Genomic DNA, 14373 nt, shown 5'->3' with positions numbered 1-14373 from the left:
GTCCACAACATATTTTAGTGTTATATTACATTACATATGTTTTATTTTTAATGTCATAAACATTGTAGAAAAGCCATCATGCCAAGAAACTATACACCAGGAAGACAGCCTGGGGCCAAACACCCCTCGCAGAGATGGAGAGTGCAGCCAGTGAGGTCATGCAAGGAAAGAAGTCTTTAAGAAAAGCTGGAAGGGATAGAAATATTGATTAGACAACCCTCAAAAGATTCATAAAGAAAAAAGAGAAAGGGAAAGTAAAATCAGTAGCATGGGGTGCAGTAGCTGAGGTAAAGAGAATATTCACAGATGAGATGGAGGAGGAGCTTTCCAAACACTTAAACAACTAGCTGACCAGTTCCATGGCCTTGCTCCAGTTAAGTGCCGTGAACTGGCATTTGAATACGCAGAGAAAAACAATATCCCTGTCCCTGCCAATTGGACAGAGAAACAATGTGCAGGTAAGCTAGGGTTTGCAAGAGATCACATGAATCATAATAATCCTAAATGTGCTTAATTGACCAATCCCCATGATTCTGTTACTAGTCCGATATTAGTGGTTGTCAATCGAGCCGTCAGGATTTTAACTATTACAACATGTGTTGTTATGGTAGTTTTAAAGTGGAAAAAGTAAGTGGACCACTTTACCCCGTAGACGGGTTAAAGTGAGTCACAAGACCACTTATTAAAAAACAATTCTATTTTCACTGCCCTTTGGCCTGAAGACATTCTGATCATTTCCATTGCTAGAAAACATCCTGAATTAATGAGAAATGTGTAAATTTGACTGATATATAATTTTAGCTCGCCTATAAGGGAGCAAATGTAAAAAATGCCCCACATTACCCCGCTCTCCCCTACTTTTACTTTTATTTTCTTAAGATATTTAAAAGCAAGTATTATGCAAGTAATTTTAAGACTTTGAGGATATTTAAAGCAAGATCTCTGTAAATACTCTTATTTAATTAATTTTAGAATATTTAAAAGCTTTATTCGATAAATGTGGTAATTTTACTCGAGTATGTTTTTGTCTATTTAGTTGTACTTTTAACGGAGTAAAGCTTTGAGTACTTCCTCCACCACTGCAAACGACATGTAGATACTATAATAATTGTCTCTACGCTCATCCTCGCATTCACCGCGTGTCGAGAAAGCTTTTATTTTGAAAGGTGCAGCCTGAAAACCCGAGTTTTATTTTTGCGACCTTGACGCTGGTACCGTTATGTGCCAGTTTGTCGGGATGGAGAGAAACAGAGCAGAAGAAGAAGAAGAAGAAGAAGAAGAAGAAGAAGAAGAAGAAGAAGAAGAAGAAGAGTCTGAACATCAGGAGGAAACTTCGGTGAAATTCTCCCGCAGGATGAGTGAAATGCTCCTGACGCTGAAGTGGTGGAATTTCATCGCTTGTGTTTCAGGTAAGAGAAAAGGATGAAGATGAAGATGAAGAGCAGCAGGTTGTTAAGCGTCGGTTTCACGTTCCGCTAACGTCTTCTCAGATGAACACACCGACCTGCTGCTCAATGACTTGTAGTGGTGAAAAAGTTTAGGGTGACAGCTAAATGCCAAGTGGGTTCACCACATATATCCAGAATAAACGGGACGGAAGGCTGATGATTCCAGAAATTTTATTCAATTCGTACAAATGATTAAAAAACACGGATCAAACAGCACAGGATCAAGTTCAAAGGATGAAGTACTGGCCTGTATTTGATACAAATAACAGATTAAAGTTAAAGGCTCCAGACCCAATTTAACAAAGCTAAAGTATCATGCATAAAACAAGTACAGCACACTTTAAGAATCCCAACACTGGTTTCTGATTGCACCAGTGGATTGTCACTGCAAGAGATATTATACAACGAAATGACAGAAGAGGGCTTCTAGTATATGGAGCCAATAACTCACCAATATTCCAGCCATTAAACCCGGATTGCACAGTACCCGTCAACCAAATTGCACATTGCCCACAGAACACAGAACAAAATTAAATAAAACAAAGAAACCAGAAATCAAACCAATTAATCAGAAAGACTCTAAATCTAAACAAGGTCAAATAATCTAAATGAAATCTAAATGTGGGAAAAAACAGTGACCAATATTCTGCCTGAAGGCTGCCCTTCAATTCGGTAAAATAAAGCAGTGACCCAAGCTGGCCTTATTGTCTTGACGACAAGTAAAGTGTTATTCCCATTAGTTTGTGGGTACACGCTGATAAGAGGAGATTACAGCGTGCATTTATGGTGACGCTGATACCTTTGCCGTCTCCCTGCATCCTATAAGCATCGCCGTCCTGTCAGGTAAATTAGAACATCAGCATAACTGGGAAAATAACACAGCTAAAGCTATTCAACTTTATTAAGAATTGACCCCATTACAGACTGTTGGGGCCGATTCAACATTTAAACCAAAACTTTTGAGGATTAGCAGGTTTAACTTCTGACTGGTTTTTGACCACAGGTTGCTCAGTGCAGTTTCCTCCACAGATGCTGATACATTCAAAAGTACTTTTTGTAGTCGAAAAACACACAGACATGTCAGATTTGAGTGTGGTAGGCTGTTGTTTGAGACAGAGGAAGTGGTATATGTTTACCAGTAGCAAGTTGCATCCTTCCGTGGTGTCTGGGCTGAGAGGTGATGAGGAAGATAACTCGAGAGGAGAACATCGTTATTTGATCAAACAGAAAAACCAACACAGTTAGTATCAGAGACAAGGTCACGTGATGTGGACCCATCTACATACAGAGTCAAGTCAGAGTTGGAAAAAGGTTCGTGAGAAAGGTCCGGTCGTAGTGAACACTGGACTTGAAGTTCAGCAACAAAGTTGTGTTCTTCCCCGTTGTCCAAAGAAAACATAAAATATTTAAAACATATTTGGATAAGTCTACAACCGAACAATATTGGACACATTCAGAGAATCATCGGTAAAAGGCAAAAAACAGAGATTCAGAAATGTGAACACAGAAAATCATGTTCAAACCTTATGGGATGTTTGTCAAATTTAACCGTGCACGGGAGAGTTTTGTGAAATTTTCCTTTACTGTTGCTGTTGAGCCTTGAGGAAAAAAAATACAGGAGGAGGAAGACATTGATGTTGTATCAGCTAAGTGCACAGAAAACAGTCAAAACTACGGTTGCCCTGAGAGCTCAAGGAACAGCAACTTAAGAAAACACATGCAACTTAAGAAAACACATGCAAGATGACAAAACACAAGCAAAGTAAGAAAACATTTTCATCAAGTTCACAACACAACACAACACATTACAGAATGCGCAGCAAATAGACACACGCGCTGCAAATAGACAAACGCGCTAAAAAAAGTGAAACGCGCTGCAAATAGAGAAGAAACGACAACGGAAGTGTTTCCAGAGGACAGCTAAAAGTGATGGACACTGCTGCCACAGCAGACACAAAAACGTCCAATACACCAAACAATTCGGTTCCACACAGGGGTCGGCCACCCGCGGCTCTTGAGCCGAATGCGGCTCCTCAGCCCCTCTGTGTGTGTGTGTTGGTGTGGGTGTAGCGACCCTGCCCACTCGCTCAGAAGAGGGGGCAAAGTGTCTCTTTTGATAGTTTCCCACCCCTGCACACTATGGACAATACATTGCCTCAAAAACAGGGGCTTGCTTGTTAGCACACACTCGCCCGCTCCTGGTATTTCATAGTGGCCTGATACGATGATGATTTAAAAAGTGAACATGACGTTCACTCATGTTCATCGTTACGTTCAGGTTAATAATATGAAAACTGATTCGTTAAGTTCAGCGTTCGCGAAAAATATGCACAACACTGTACTGTACTATACAGCCACTGCGGAGGGGCGGAAGAGCTGCGTTCGGCTCAAGGGTGGCCGACCCCTGTGTGGAACCGAATTTGTATGGTGTACTGCACTTTTTGTGTCCACTGTGGCAGCAGTGTCCATTACTTTTAGCTGTCCTCTGGAAACACTTCCATTGTCGTTTCTTCTCTATTTGCAGCGCGTTTCACTATTTGCAGCGTGTTTTTCTATCTGCAGCGCGTATGTCTATTTGCTGCGCGTTTCTGTAATGTGTTGTGTTGTGAACTTGATGAAGATGTTTTCTTACTTTGCTTATGTTTTGTCAACTTGCCTGTGTTTTCTTAACTTGCATGTGTTTTCTTAAGTTGCTGTTCGTTGAGCTCTCAGGGCCACCGTACAAAACAGTAGTTAGACATTCTTAACGGTAGTAAGACATTGATCAGTGGAATTTTCCATTACATCTTTATATTGATAGCTCTAACCTCATAAACAGACAACTTTTTGGTTTCTAATAACGGATATGAGTCTGTGTGGTTGCATCAAGGAAATAGGTTGATAGATTACTTTCTTGATGGTTAAGTAGATAATTTAGTCGATTAAATGGCCATAGCAAGCTAATTGTAAGTTTACTCAGATGTCTTGTTTTTCGTGTTTAATCGACAGACATTTTGTTCAGATGTTTATTATGCAAGTTAACACAGGGCCGACATTACAATGAAAGTTGTTGGACAAACACCTCAGCAAGATGGGATCTAAATGTGAACCACAAGTGGCCCGTGTGGTAATTCGTGACTTTGGCCCAGATAGCACAAAACAAAGTTGGGCCATAGCAACAACCACATGCTAACTTTGTTTAGCGTGTGGTTGTTGCTATGGCTTACTTGTGACCTAGATCTTGCAAACAGGAGTGCAACGCCCAAGTGCCATCATTCTGTGTAATATGTGGGCCGGATGACGGTGGCAAACAATTTGGTTATGTGGGCTAATAAATTAAAAGATGCACAATAAAACAAGGTGTGGCTTATTTGCCCCATGTACCCGCAAATGCCGGGTTAGGGTTAGGGTTAGTGGTCAGTGGTTCTCATGACATGGAAACAATTGAAAAACCGATTTGAATAAATAATATTAATGTAAAATAGAGTCTTCCTGCCAATGTTGGGTTTCACTTAGTAAGATATGGATGCCGCTACATCCGGAGCAAATGTCTGTGAAATACCCGAAATAAATCACCTGGAGCAGCTTCAACCAGTTTTTGCTCTGTGTGTGTGTTTGTGTGCGTGTGTGTGTGTGTTTGTGTGTGGGCGAGGGGGTGGGGCGATGAGGTATTGTGTGAAAGTCATTTTCCCAGTAATTTGGGCAAAGGTGCACGTAACATAATAACCTCCTCATGCAGATTGCAGTTCAGTGTTTTTATATAATAGACACTTGCTTGCATATGACTGTAATCCATTTATTCATTATTACTTTTTAAACCCGTGACAGTGTTGTCCAGCGTTGGAGCCCTCGAGGTCGCCATCCCACAGAAGGAATATGAGTTTGCCAGAGGGGACAACATCACACTGCCCTGCAGCTTTAAATCCAAGCTTGCTACCCCCCCACTAGTCATTATCACATGGTCAGCTGAGGCTCCTACTGCTGACGCTAAGCAGGTCAGCCTCTATCCGTCCGTCTCACTATCATCATCCACTGTTTTGTTCCTCTTTCAATTTTCCTGTTATGCTGTTGTTGTCCCACAGACCCTGATCCTCAGCTACTACTCTAATACTAAACAGACAGACATCAAGTCAATGTACGAAGGCCGAGTGTCTCTGGACGTAGACACTCGTAATGGAAGGGCCAACCTAAAACTGTCCGCCATCACGTTGGCAGACAACAAAGTGTTTGAGTGTCGTGTCTTGATCCCAACTGATGATGAGGGCAAACCAGCAGCCACTGTACGTTTGGTGGTCCTAGGTAAAGTTGCATTTGCATTCAAAGAGATGCGTTTGCTTGTTTGCTGCAGTGAAGTGAAAAGAAAAGAAAACACATCCCATGTGAACAATTTATCATTTTTTCATCTTTGTTTCATTACAACCCGCACTGTATTGTAAATAATGTCACGGCATCCTAGGTGGAGTTTGCTCTGTCCATTCCAGAGACATGCTGGTTGGTACAAAGGTTGTGCGTCTCTATGACCCCGTTCAGACCTGGTATTAACACCGGACATGAGAGATCCCATCACAAGTGGACAGCATTGAGTGTATGTGTCCTCACGGGGCATTGAAGCTGCTTCCATAATGTGTCTCCACTCGTGATCAGATCTCACTTCACCTGCTCTGTGGTAGGGGAGAGCGGGGTAATGTGGGACATCGGGTGATGTGAAACACCCCCTGTATCTAGGCAACGGAACACATTTGTGGTCATATGACTATTATGTTTAAAAGCCCCTCCCATCCCTCCCTTGCCATGAAGGAGAAGTTGGTGCAGGTGCTGTGGAAAGTATGTTTTTTCACAAAAATGTGTTTTTTGCATGTAAAAGTAAATTTTCTTGCTTTGAACTTAATCAACTGTTGTGTCAAAACAAATTGATTCAGGTATAAAAAATTATATCATAAATGTTGATGAACTTCCAACATATAAAACCATGTGATCGATGCTAGCTGAAGATTAGCCTGAATAGATAAAATATGTTGTTTTTCTAAAATTGTGGCTTCGGGGTAAAGTGGGACAAATGCTGTGGGGTAAAGTGGGACAGTGTCTCACTTTACCCCACCATGAAGCACAAGTTAAGTTTAGTCTTAAATATATTTTAGTGTTGTATTACATTATATATGTTTTATTTTTAATGTCATAAACATTGTAGAAAAGCCATCATACCAAGAAACTATACACCAGGAAGACAACCTGGGGCCAAACACCCCTCACAGAGATGGAGAGTTTACCCCGTAGCCGGGGTAAAGTGGGACACAAGACCACTTATTAAAAAACAATCATATTTTCACTGCCCTTTCTCCTGAAGACATTCTGATCATTTCCATTGCTAGAAAACATCCTGAATTAATGGGAAATGTGTAAATTTTACTGATATATCAGTTTAGCTCGCCTAGAGGGGAGCAAATGTAAAAAATGTCCCACATTACCCCGCTCTCCCCTAATATTGTGCTGTATCATCACAGAGAAGAGTAAAACTACTTTAGATTCACTGTGACACCTGAGCAGGTCGGAGGACGTCAGTTGAGTAGTTTGTTCATCAAATGTGGCTCAGGATAAATTTGTGTTCATACACTTTGTGGTATTAACAACGAGATTGTTGTTAATACCAGGTGCAGACTGGCAACCTATCCAATGTGTACTCTACATATCGCCAAGTGGGAGCTGCGATAGGCTTCAGTCCCTGTATGACCCTCATAGATCCTCCTATCCCCAAAGGGTGGCTATCTTATTTTACTACCCATATACTGTGTGCTACTTAAGAAGTTGTTGTTAATTTTATGGACAATTCACACTTCATTTTTCACTTAATTTGTCTAGTGGCCCCGTCAACACCCGTCTGTAAGCTCCAGGGAAAGGCAGAGTACGGCCAGAACATCAACCTGACCTGTTTGTCCGCGGAGGGCTCCCCAGCGCCCACGTACAAGTGGGAGAGTACGGACGTACGCAGCATGCCACGTGCTGCCCCGCACCCCAGAACCACGGATAGTAAGTATCAATGTCGTCTGCTCATAAGACTTTCATTTCAGACACTGTTCAAATCTTTCAGAGATTTAGTGGCAGTAAAGACATGGAAAAAAATGTTTAGAGGCTGTAACAAGATTTACAGCAAAATCAAGGTCTACATTGTTAGTGCAAAGAACGATCTATACTAGGCAAGGCAAGTTTATTTGTATAGCACATAACATCAACGAGGCAATTCAAAGTACATAAAATGCAAATAGCATCATGACAAATTTTAGAAGCAAATTAAGAAAATAAGCCTTAAAAATTAAATTAAAGAGTTAAATACAGCATTAAATAATGAGTAAAGTAAAAAATAAAGAATGAAACTAACAGTCAGAAATATTTTTATTATTTGATTTAATAAAAGCCGTTGCAAACAGGACGCTGCTTCTCCAGAAAGCAGACCTGTTCCAGACGAGCTGAGGGGTCTGGATGGTTCATAACGTAGCAGCAGATCAGAAGTGTGTTTTGGCCTTAATAAAACCAAGAGCAGGATTTTGACAGACAGGAAGCCAGTGTGAAGATTTTAGAAATGGAGTGATGTGATCCACTTTCTTGGTGTTAGTGAGGACTCGAGTAGCAGAGTTCAGAGGCTGATGGTTTAAAAAAAATGTATACTACCAAATTGGCTTTTTTACATAAGTAAATATGAACATGCAGATCTTTGTTTAGCATCCTTTACAATATTACAGGTGGGACAGTGGAGTCAAAGTACCTCAATAAACACTAAATAAAGGGTGTAAAAGTATTGAAAGAATGCACCCCCAACCAGGATATTCACTTTGCAGCATTGTCGAACTGGTTTTCTATCCCATAGGAAGCAATAAAATCCTGATGTGCACAGTACATGTAACTGATGCGTTTGTCTTGCAGAGGGTGGTATCCTGTCAATGTACGATATCACCAAAGACACGTCTGGATACTTCACCTGCACCTCGAGCAACAAGATCCACTCTGCTAAGTGCAACATCACTCTTGCAGTCATGTCACGTGAGACGCCTTCTCATCTCTGCTTTTCATGAAAGAAAATACACACCGTCAGCAATTTACGGTGATATCGGTCTTTCTAATTTGTTTTTCTTCTCCTCACTCGTCTTCTTTCAACCCTGCAGCTTCCGTGACCTTTGGTTCCACTGCAATAATAGCCATCGCTGTATCTGTATCATTAAACCCGGATTGCACAGTACCCGTCAACCAAATTGCACATTGCCCATAGAACAAAGAACAAAATTAAATAAAACAAAGAAACCAGAAATCAAACCAATTAATCAGAAAGACTCTAAATCTAAACAAGGTCAAATAATCTAAATGAAATCTAAATGTGGGAAAAAACAGTGACCAATATTCTGCCTGAAGGCTGCCCTTCAATTCGGTAAAATAAAGCAGTGACCCACGCTGGCCTTATTGTCTTGACGACAAGTAAAGTATTATTCCCATTAGTTTCTGGGTACACGCTGATAAGAGGAGATTACAGCGTGCATTTATGGTGACGCTGATACCTTTGCCGACTCCCCGCATCCTATAAGCATCGCCGTCCTGTCAGGTAAATTAGAACATCAGCATAACTGGGAAAATAACACAGCTAAAGCTATTAAACTTTATTAAGAATTGACCCCATTACAGACTGTTGGGGCCGATTCAACATTTAAACCAAAACTTTTGAGGATTAGCAGGTTTAACTTCTGACTGGTTTTTGACCACAGGTTGCTAAGGGCAGTTTCCTCCACAGATGCTGGTACATTCAAAAGTACTTTTTGTAGTCGAAAAACACACAGACATGTCAGATGGGAGTGTGGTAGGCTGTTGTTTGTGACAGAGGAAGTGGTATATGTTTACCAGTAGCAAGTTGCATCCTTCCGTGGTGTCTGGGCTGAGAGGTGATGAGGAAGATAACTCGAGAGGAGAACATCGTTATTTAATCAAACAGAAAAACCAACACAGTTAATATCAGAGACAAGGTCACGTGATGTGGACCCATCTACATACAGAGTCAAGTCAGAGTTGGAAAAAGGTTCGTGAGAAAGGTCCGGTCGTAGTGAACACTGGACTTGAAGTTCAGCAACAAAGTTGTGTTCTTCCCCGTTGTCCAAAGAAAATATAAAATATTTAAAACATACTTGGATAAGTCTACAACCGAACAATATTGGACACATTCAGAGAATCATCGGTAAAAGGCAAAAAACAGAGATTCAGAAATGTGAACACAGAAAATCATGTTCAAACATTATGGGATGTTTGTCAAATTTAACCGTGCACGGGAGAGTTTTGTGAAATTTTCCTTTACTGTTGTTGTTGAGCATTGAGGAAAAAAAATACAGGAGGAGGAAGACATTGATGTTGTATCAGCTAAGTGCACAGAAAACAGTCAAAACTACGGTTGCCCTGAGAGCTCAAGGAACAGAAACTTAAGAAAACACATGCAAGATGACAAAACACAAGCAAAGTATGAAAACATTTTCATCAAGTTCACAACACAACACACCACATTACAGAACGCGCAGCAAATAGACACACGCACTGCAAATAGACAAACGCGCTAAAAAAAGTGAAACGCGCTGCAAATAGAGAAGAAACGACAACGGAAGTGTTTCCAGAGGACAGCTAAAAGTGATGGACACTGCTGCCACAGCAGACACAAAAACGTCCAATACACCAAACAATTCGGTTCCACACAGGGGTCTGCCACCCGCGGCTCTGGAGCCGAATGCGGCTCCAGAGCGGGGTAATGTGGGACATCAGGACATCGGGTGATGTGAAATACCCCCTGTATCCAGGCAACGGAACACATTTGTGGTCATATGACTATTATGTTTAAAAGCCCCTCCCATTCCCCCCTTGCCATGAAGGAGAAGTTGGTGCAGGTGCTGTGGAAAGTATGTTTTTTCACAAAAATGTGTTTTTTGCATGTAAAAGTAAATTTTCTTGCTTTGAACTTAACCAACTGTTGTGTCAAAACAAATTGATTCAGGTATAAAAAATTATATCATAAATGTTGATGAACTTCCAACATATAAAACCATGTGATCGATGCTAGCTGAAGATTAGCCCGAATTGATAAAATATGTTGTTTTTCTAAAATTGTGGCTTCGGGGTAAAGTGGGACAAATGCTGTGGGGTAAAGTGGGACAGTGTCTCACTTTACCCCACCATGAAGCACAAGTTAAGTTTAGTCTTAAATATATTTTAGTGTTATATTACATTATATATGTTTTATTTTTAATGTCATAAACATTGTAGAAAAGCCATCATGCCAAGAAACTATACACCAGGAAGACAACCTGGGGCCAAACACCCCTCACAGAGATGGAGAGTTTACCCCATAGCCGGGGTAAAGTGGGACACAAGACCACTTATTAAAAAACAATCATATTTTCACTGCCCTTTGTCCTGAAGACATTCTGATCATTTCCATTGCTAGAAAACATCCTGAATTAATGGGAAATGTGTAAATTTTACTGATATATCAGTTTAGCTCGCCTAGAGGGGAGCAAATTAAAAAAATGTCCCACATTACCCCGCTCTCCCCTAATATTGTGCTGTATCATCACAGAGAAGAGTAAAACTACTTTAGATTCACTGTGACACCTGAGCAGGTCGGAGGACGTCAGTTGAGTAGTTTGTTCATCAAATGTGGCTCAGGATAAATTTGTGTTCATACACTTTGTGGTATTAACAACGAGATTGTTGTTAATACCAGGTGCAGACTGGCAACCTATCCAATGTGTACTCCACATATCGCCAAGTGGGAGCTGCGATTGGCTTAAGTCCCTGTATGACCCTCAAAGATCCTCCTATCCCCAATGGGTGGCTATCTTATTTTACTACCCATATACTGTGTGCTACTAAAGAAGTTGTTGTTAATTTTATGGACAAATCACACTTCATTTTTCACTTAATTTGTCTAGTGGCCCCGTCAACACCCATCTGTAAGCTCCAGGGAAAGGCAGAGTACGGCCAGAACATCAACCTGACCTGTTTGTCCGCGGAGGGCTCCCCAGCGCCCACGTACAAGTGGGAGAGTACGGACGTACGCAGCATGCCACGTGCTGCCCCGCACCCCAGAACCACGGATAGTAAGTATCAATGTCGTCTGCTCATAAGACTTTCATTTCAGACACTGTTCAAATCTTTCAGAGATTTAGTGGCAGTAAAGACATGGAAAAAAATTTTTAGAGGCTGTAACAAGATTTACAGCAAAATCAAGGTCTACATTGTTAGTGCAAAGAACGATCTATACTAGGAAAGGCAAGTTTATTTGTATAGCACATAACATCAACGAGGCAATTCAAAGTACATAAAATGCAAATAGCATCATGACAAATTTTAGAAGCAAATTAAGAAAATAAGCCTTAAAAATTAAATTAAAGAGTTAAATACAGCATTAAATAATGAATAAAGTAAAAAATAAAGAAGGAAACTAACAGTCAGAAATATTTGTATTATTTGATTTAATAAAAGCCGTTGCAAACAGGACGCTGCTTCTCCAGAAAGCAGACCTGTTCCAGACGAGCTGAGGGGTCTGGATGGTTCATAACGTAGCAGCAGATCAGAAGTGTGTTTTGGCCTTAATAAAACCAAGAGCAGGATTTTGACAGACAGGAAGCCAGTGTGAAGATTTTAGAAATGGAGTGATGTGATCCACTCTCTTGGTGTTAGTGAGGACTCGAGTAGCAGAGTTCAGAGGCTGATGGTTTAAAAAAAATGTATACTACCAAATTGGCTTTTTTACATAAGTAAATATGAACATGCAGATCTTTGTTTAGCATCCTTTACAATATTACAGGTGGGACAGTGGAGTCAAAGTACCTCAATAAACACTAAATAAAGGGTGTAAAAGTATTGAAAGAATGCACCCCCAACCAGGATATTCACTTTGCAGCATTGTCGAACTGGTTTTCTATCCCATAGGAAGCAATAAAATCCTGATGTGCACAGTACATGTAACTGATGCGTTTGTCTTGCAGAGGGTGGTATCCTGTCAATGTACGATATCACCAAAGACACGTCTGGATACTTCACCTGCACCTCGAGCAACAAGATCCACTCTGCTAAGTGCAACATCACTCTTGCAGTCATGCCACGTGAGACGCCTTCTCATTTCTGCTTTTCATGAAAGAAAATACACACCGCCAGCAATTTACGGTGATATCGGTCTTTCTAATTTGTTTTTCTTCTCCTCACTCGTCTTCTTTCAACCCAGCTTCCGTGACCTTTGGTTCCACTGCAATAATAGCCATCGCTGTATCTGTCGTTGCCTTGATCGCCCTCATCGTCATAGTCTATTGCTGCTGCCGCAAGGATAACGATGAACACGCCGCCGCGATGATGACGACCGTTACCATGAGAAGAACCATGATCGACCACCCGTGCCAAATAATAAACCACTGAGGAAGGATTATGACGACTAAGTACTCCAGTCTGAACCAACGCCTGTCTTCTATCTTCCACTTCACACTTCACGCTGTGATCTAATTGGTTCAAACCACGTTTTGACTCAGTAGACCTATAGCTATGACATAATTAGCTCAAAAAATGGCAACATGTATAGGCTACTAGACTTAAACATGATCTGTTATCACATGTTTGAGAGGTGGTAAAGTTTAAGTTTTGGGGGGGGGGGGGGTAATTTCTGTAATGTAAAATAGATGTGACTGGAAGCAAGCGACTCGGAGGATCAGTTGGGGAAGGGCAGGAAATGAAAACTGTGTCCAAAAAACCTGTCTAATTCACATGAAGTGTGTGTGTGTGGGGGGGGGGGGGGGTCACAGTTACAATCCCATTTTAGGCTACATCCATACTACTACGTTTTCGTTTGAGATCAATCGAGTCCAGTGTATGCGAGTTGTTAGGTGATATGCATTTCCAGGCACGTCGGTATTGACGGGAAAGACGAGGTTGTATGGATGAAGGCTTAGTTAAGGTACACAAATTTCACAGACCCCCCCAGGACCAAATGATTTTTATACTGTGTGTGTGTGTGTGTGTGTGTGTGTGTGTGTATTTGTGTATTTGTGTGTGTGTGTGTGTGTGTGTGTGTGTGTGTGTGTGTGTGTGTGTGTGTGTGTGTTTACCGCAGCTCAGTCCGGTTTGGTCACATTCTGAAGTGGAGACACGCTGTGAGACAAAGATTCTGCCTGATGTGTCGAGGAGACTTGTGTAATTCAGGAATTATGTGGAATTTTAGCTTTCAACTTGATATGTTGACACACAAATGAATGCATGGCATTACGACTGTGTGTGTGTGGTTGTCATGATTAAGACTGGCCTCTGCTGTTGGGTGTAGTGGTGGTTTCATTTTCTTTTTTATCTAAGGAAGCTACCGTCACGCCCAAGAAAAGGGCTTTGGTTTTGAGTTGTTCTTTATGCTTTTACTAGAATTACTTTTTTAATGCAGAAAATAGCCGTCTCCTTCATTCAATGGAGTGCTTTTAAATATCTTTCTTTTTTTTAATGACATAATAGAAACTAGAGCTCGAATTAAATTTGAATGTAAATAAAAATCAAGATTTTTAACATGTCTTCAAAATGTGCCTGTTGGTGTGAGGCATTGTTTCAGTAAAGTACAGTTAAGTTGTGTGATGGGAGCAATGGTTTCTATTCTTTAAATCCACCGTGGTAATAGCAAGTGCTTTTTATAAAAATTTCAGGGTTATGGTCTCGACAACTGCTCGACCCAAATCCTTCACTGACGACACTCCACGCCCATGTGTCCTGAGAAATATATATATACACATATTTCTATTTTCTGTATTTGTGATACGGCGAGTTGTGTACATTTTAAATAAAAATAAAGCTGAGAGAAAAGGAATAAAGCTGCTTCTCTGAATCCTTAACACTAGAGGGCAACACTTCACCTCCCAAACAACTCAGTTCTCACTGGATCACATGGAATTGATGACATTTG

General features: G+C 40.9%; 1 protein-coding gene across 2 annotated transcripts; it reads left to right on the top strand.

The window, feature by feature from the left end:
- The first annotated feature begins 1202 nt into the window (after nt 1–1202).
- LOC128440050 (cell surface A33 antigen) lies at nt 1203–14262 on the top strand. 2 transcript variants are annotated; one of them, XM_053422638.1, is made up of 7 exons: nt 1203–1275; nt 1312–1409; nt 5256–5422; nt 5510–5726; nt 11375–11542; nt 12434–12550; nt 12670–14262. In XM_053422638.1, exons 1-7 carry the CDS (start codon nt 1220–1222, stop codon nt 12855–12857), a joined length of 1011 nt encoding a protein of 336 aa, XP_053278613.1. In that variant the 5' UTR covers nt 1203–1219; the 3' UTR covers nt 12858–14262. The 2 variants fall into 2 exon arrangements, with proteins under 2 accessions (XP_053278613.1, XP_053278605.1); XM_053422630.1 differs by having other exon boundaries at nt 1238–1409.
- Nucleotides 14263–14373: the final 111 nt, after the last annotated feature.

The sequence above is a fragment of the Pleuronectes platessa genome, chromosome 1 (genome assembly GCF_947347685.1).
Source record: "Pleuronectes platessa chromosome 1, fPlePla1.1, whole genome shotgun sequence".
Taxonomy (NCBI): domain Eukaryota; kingdom Metazoa; phylum Chordata; class Actinopteri; order Pleuronectiformes; family Pleuronectidae; genus Pleuronectes; species Pleuronectes platessa.
The sequence above is the reverse complement of the archived record's forward strand: the minus strand, read 5'-3'. Positions and strand labels throughout refer to the sequence as shown.

What these genes read in the sequence shown, in the direction of transcription:
- LOC128440050 (XM_053422630.1), top strand. Translation starts at nt 1,238, where the DNA reads ATGGAGAGAAACAGAGCAGAAGAAGAAGAAGAAGAAGAAGAAGAAGAA. An exon ending in TTTCATCGCTTGTGTTTCAG is followed by an intron (nt 1,410 to 5,255) that starts GTAAGAGAAAAG and finishes AACCCGTGACAG; the next exon opens with TGTTGTCCAGCGTTGGAGCC. An exon ending in GCACCCCAGAACCACGGATA is followed by an intron (nt 11,543 to 12,433) that starts GTAAGTATCAAT and finishes TTTGTCTTGCAG; the next exon opens with AGGGTGGTATCCTGTCAATG.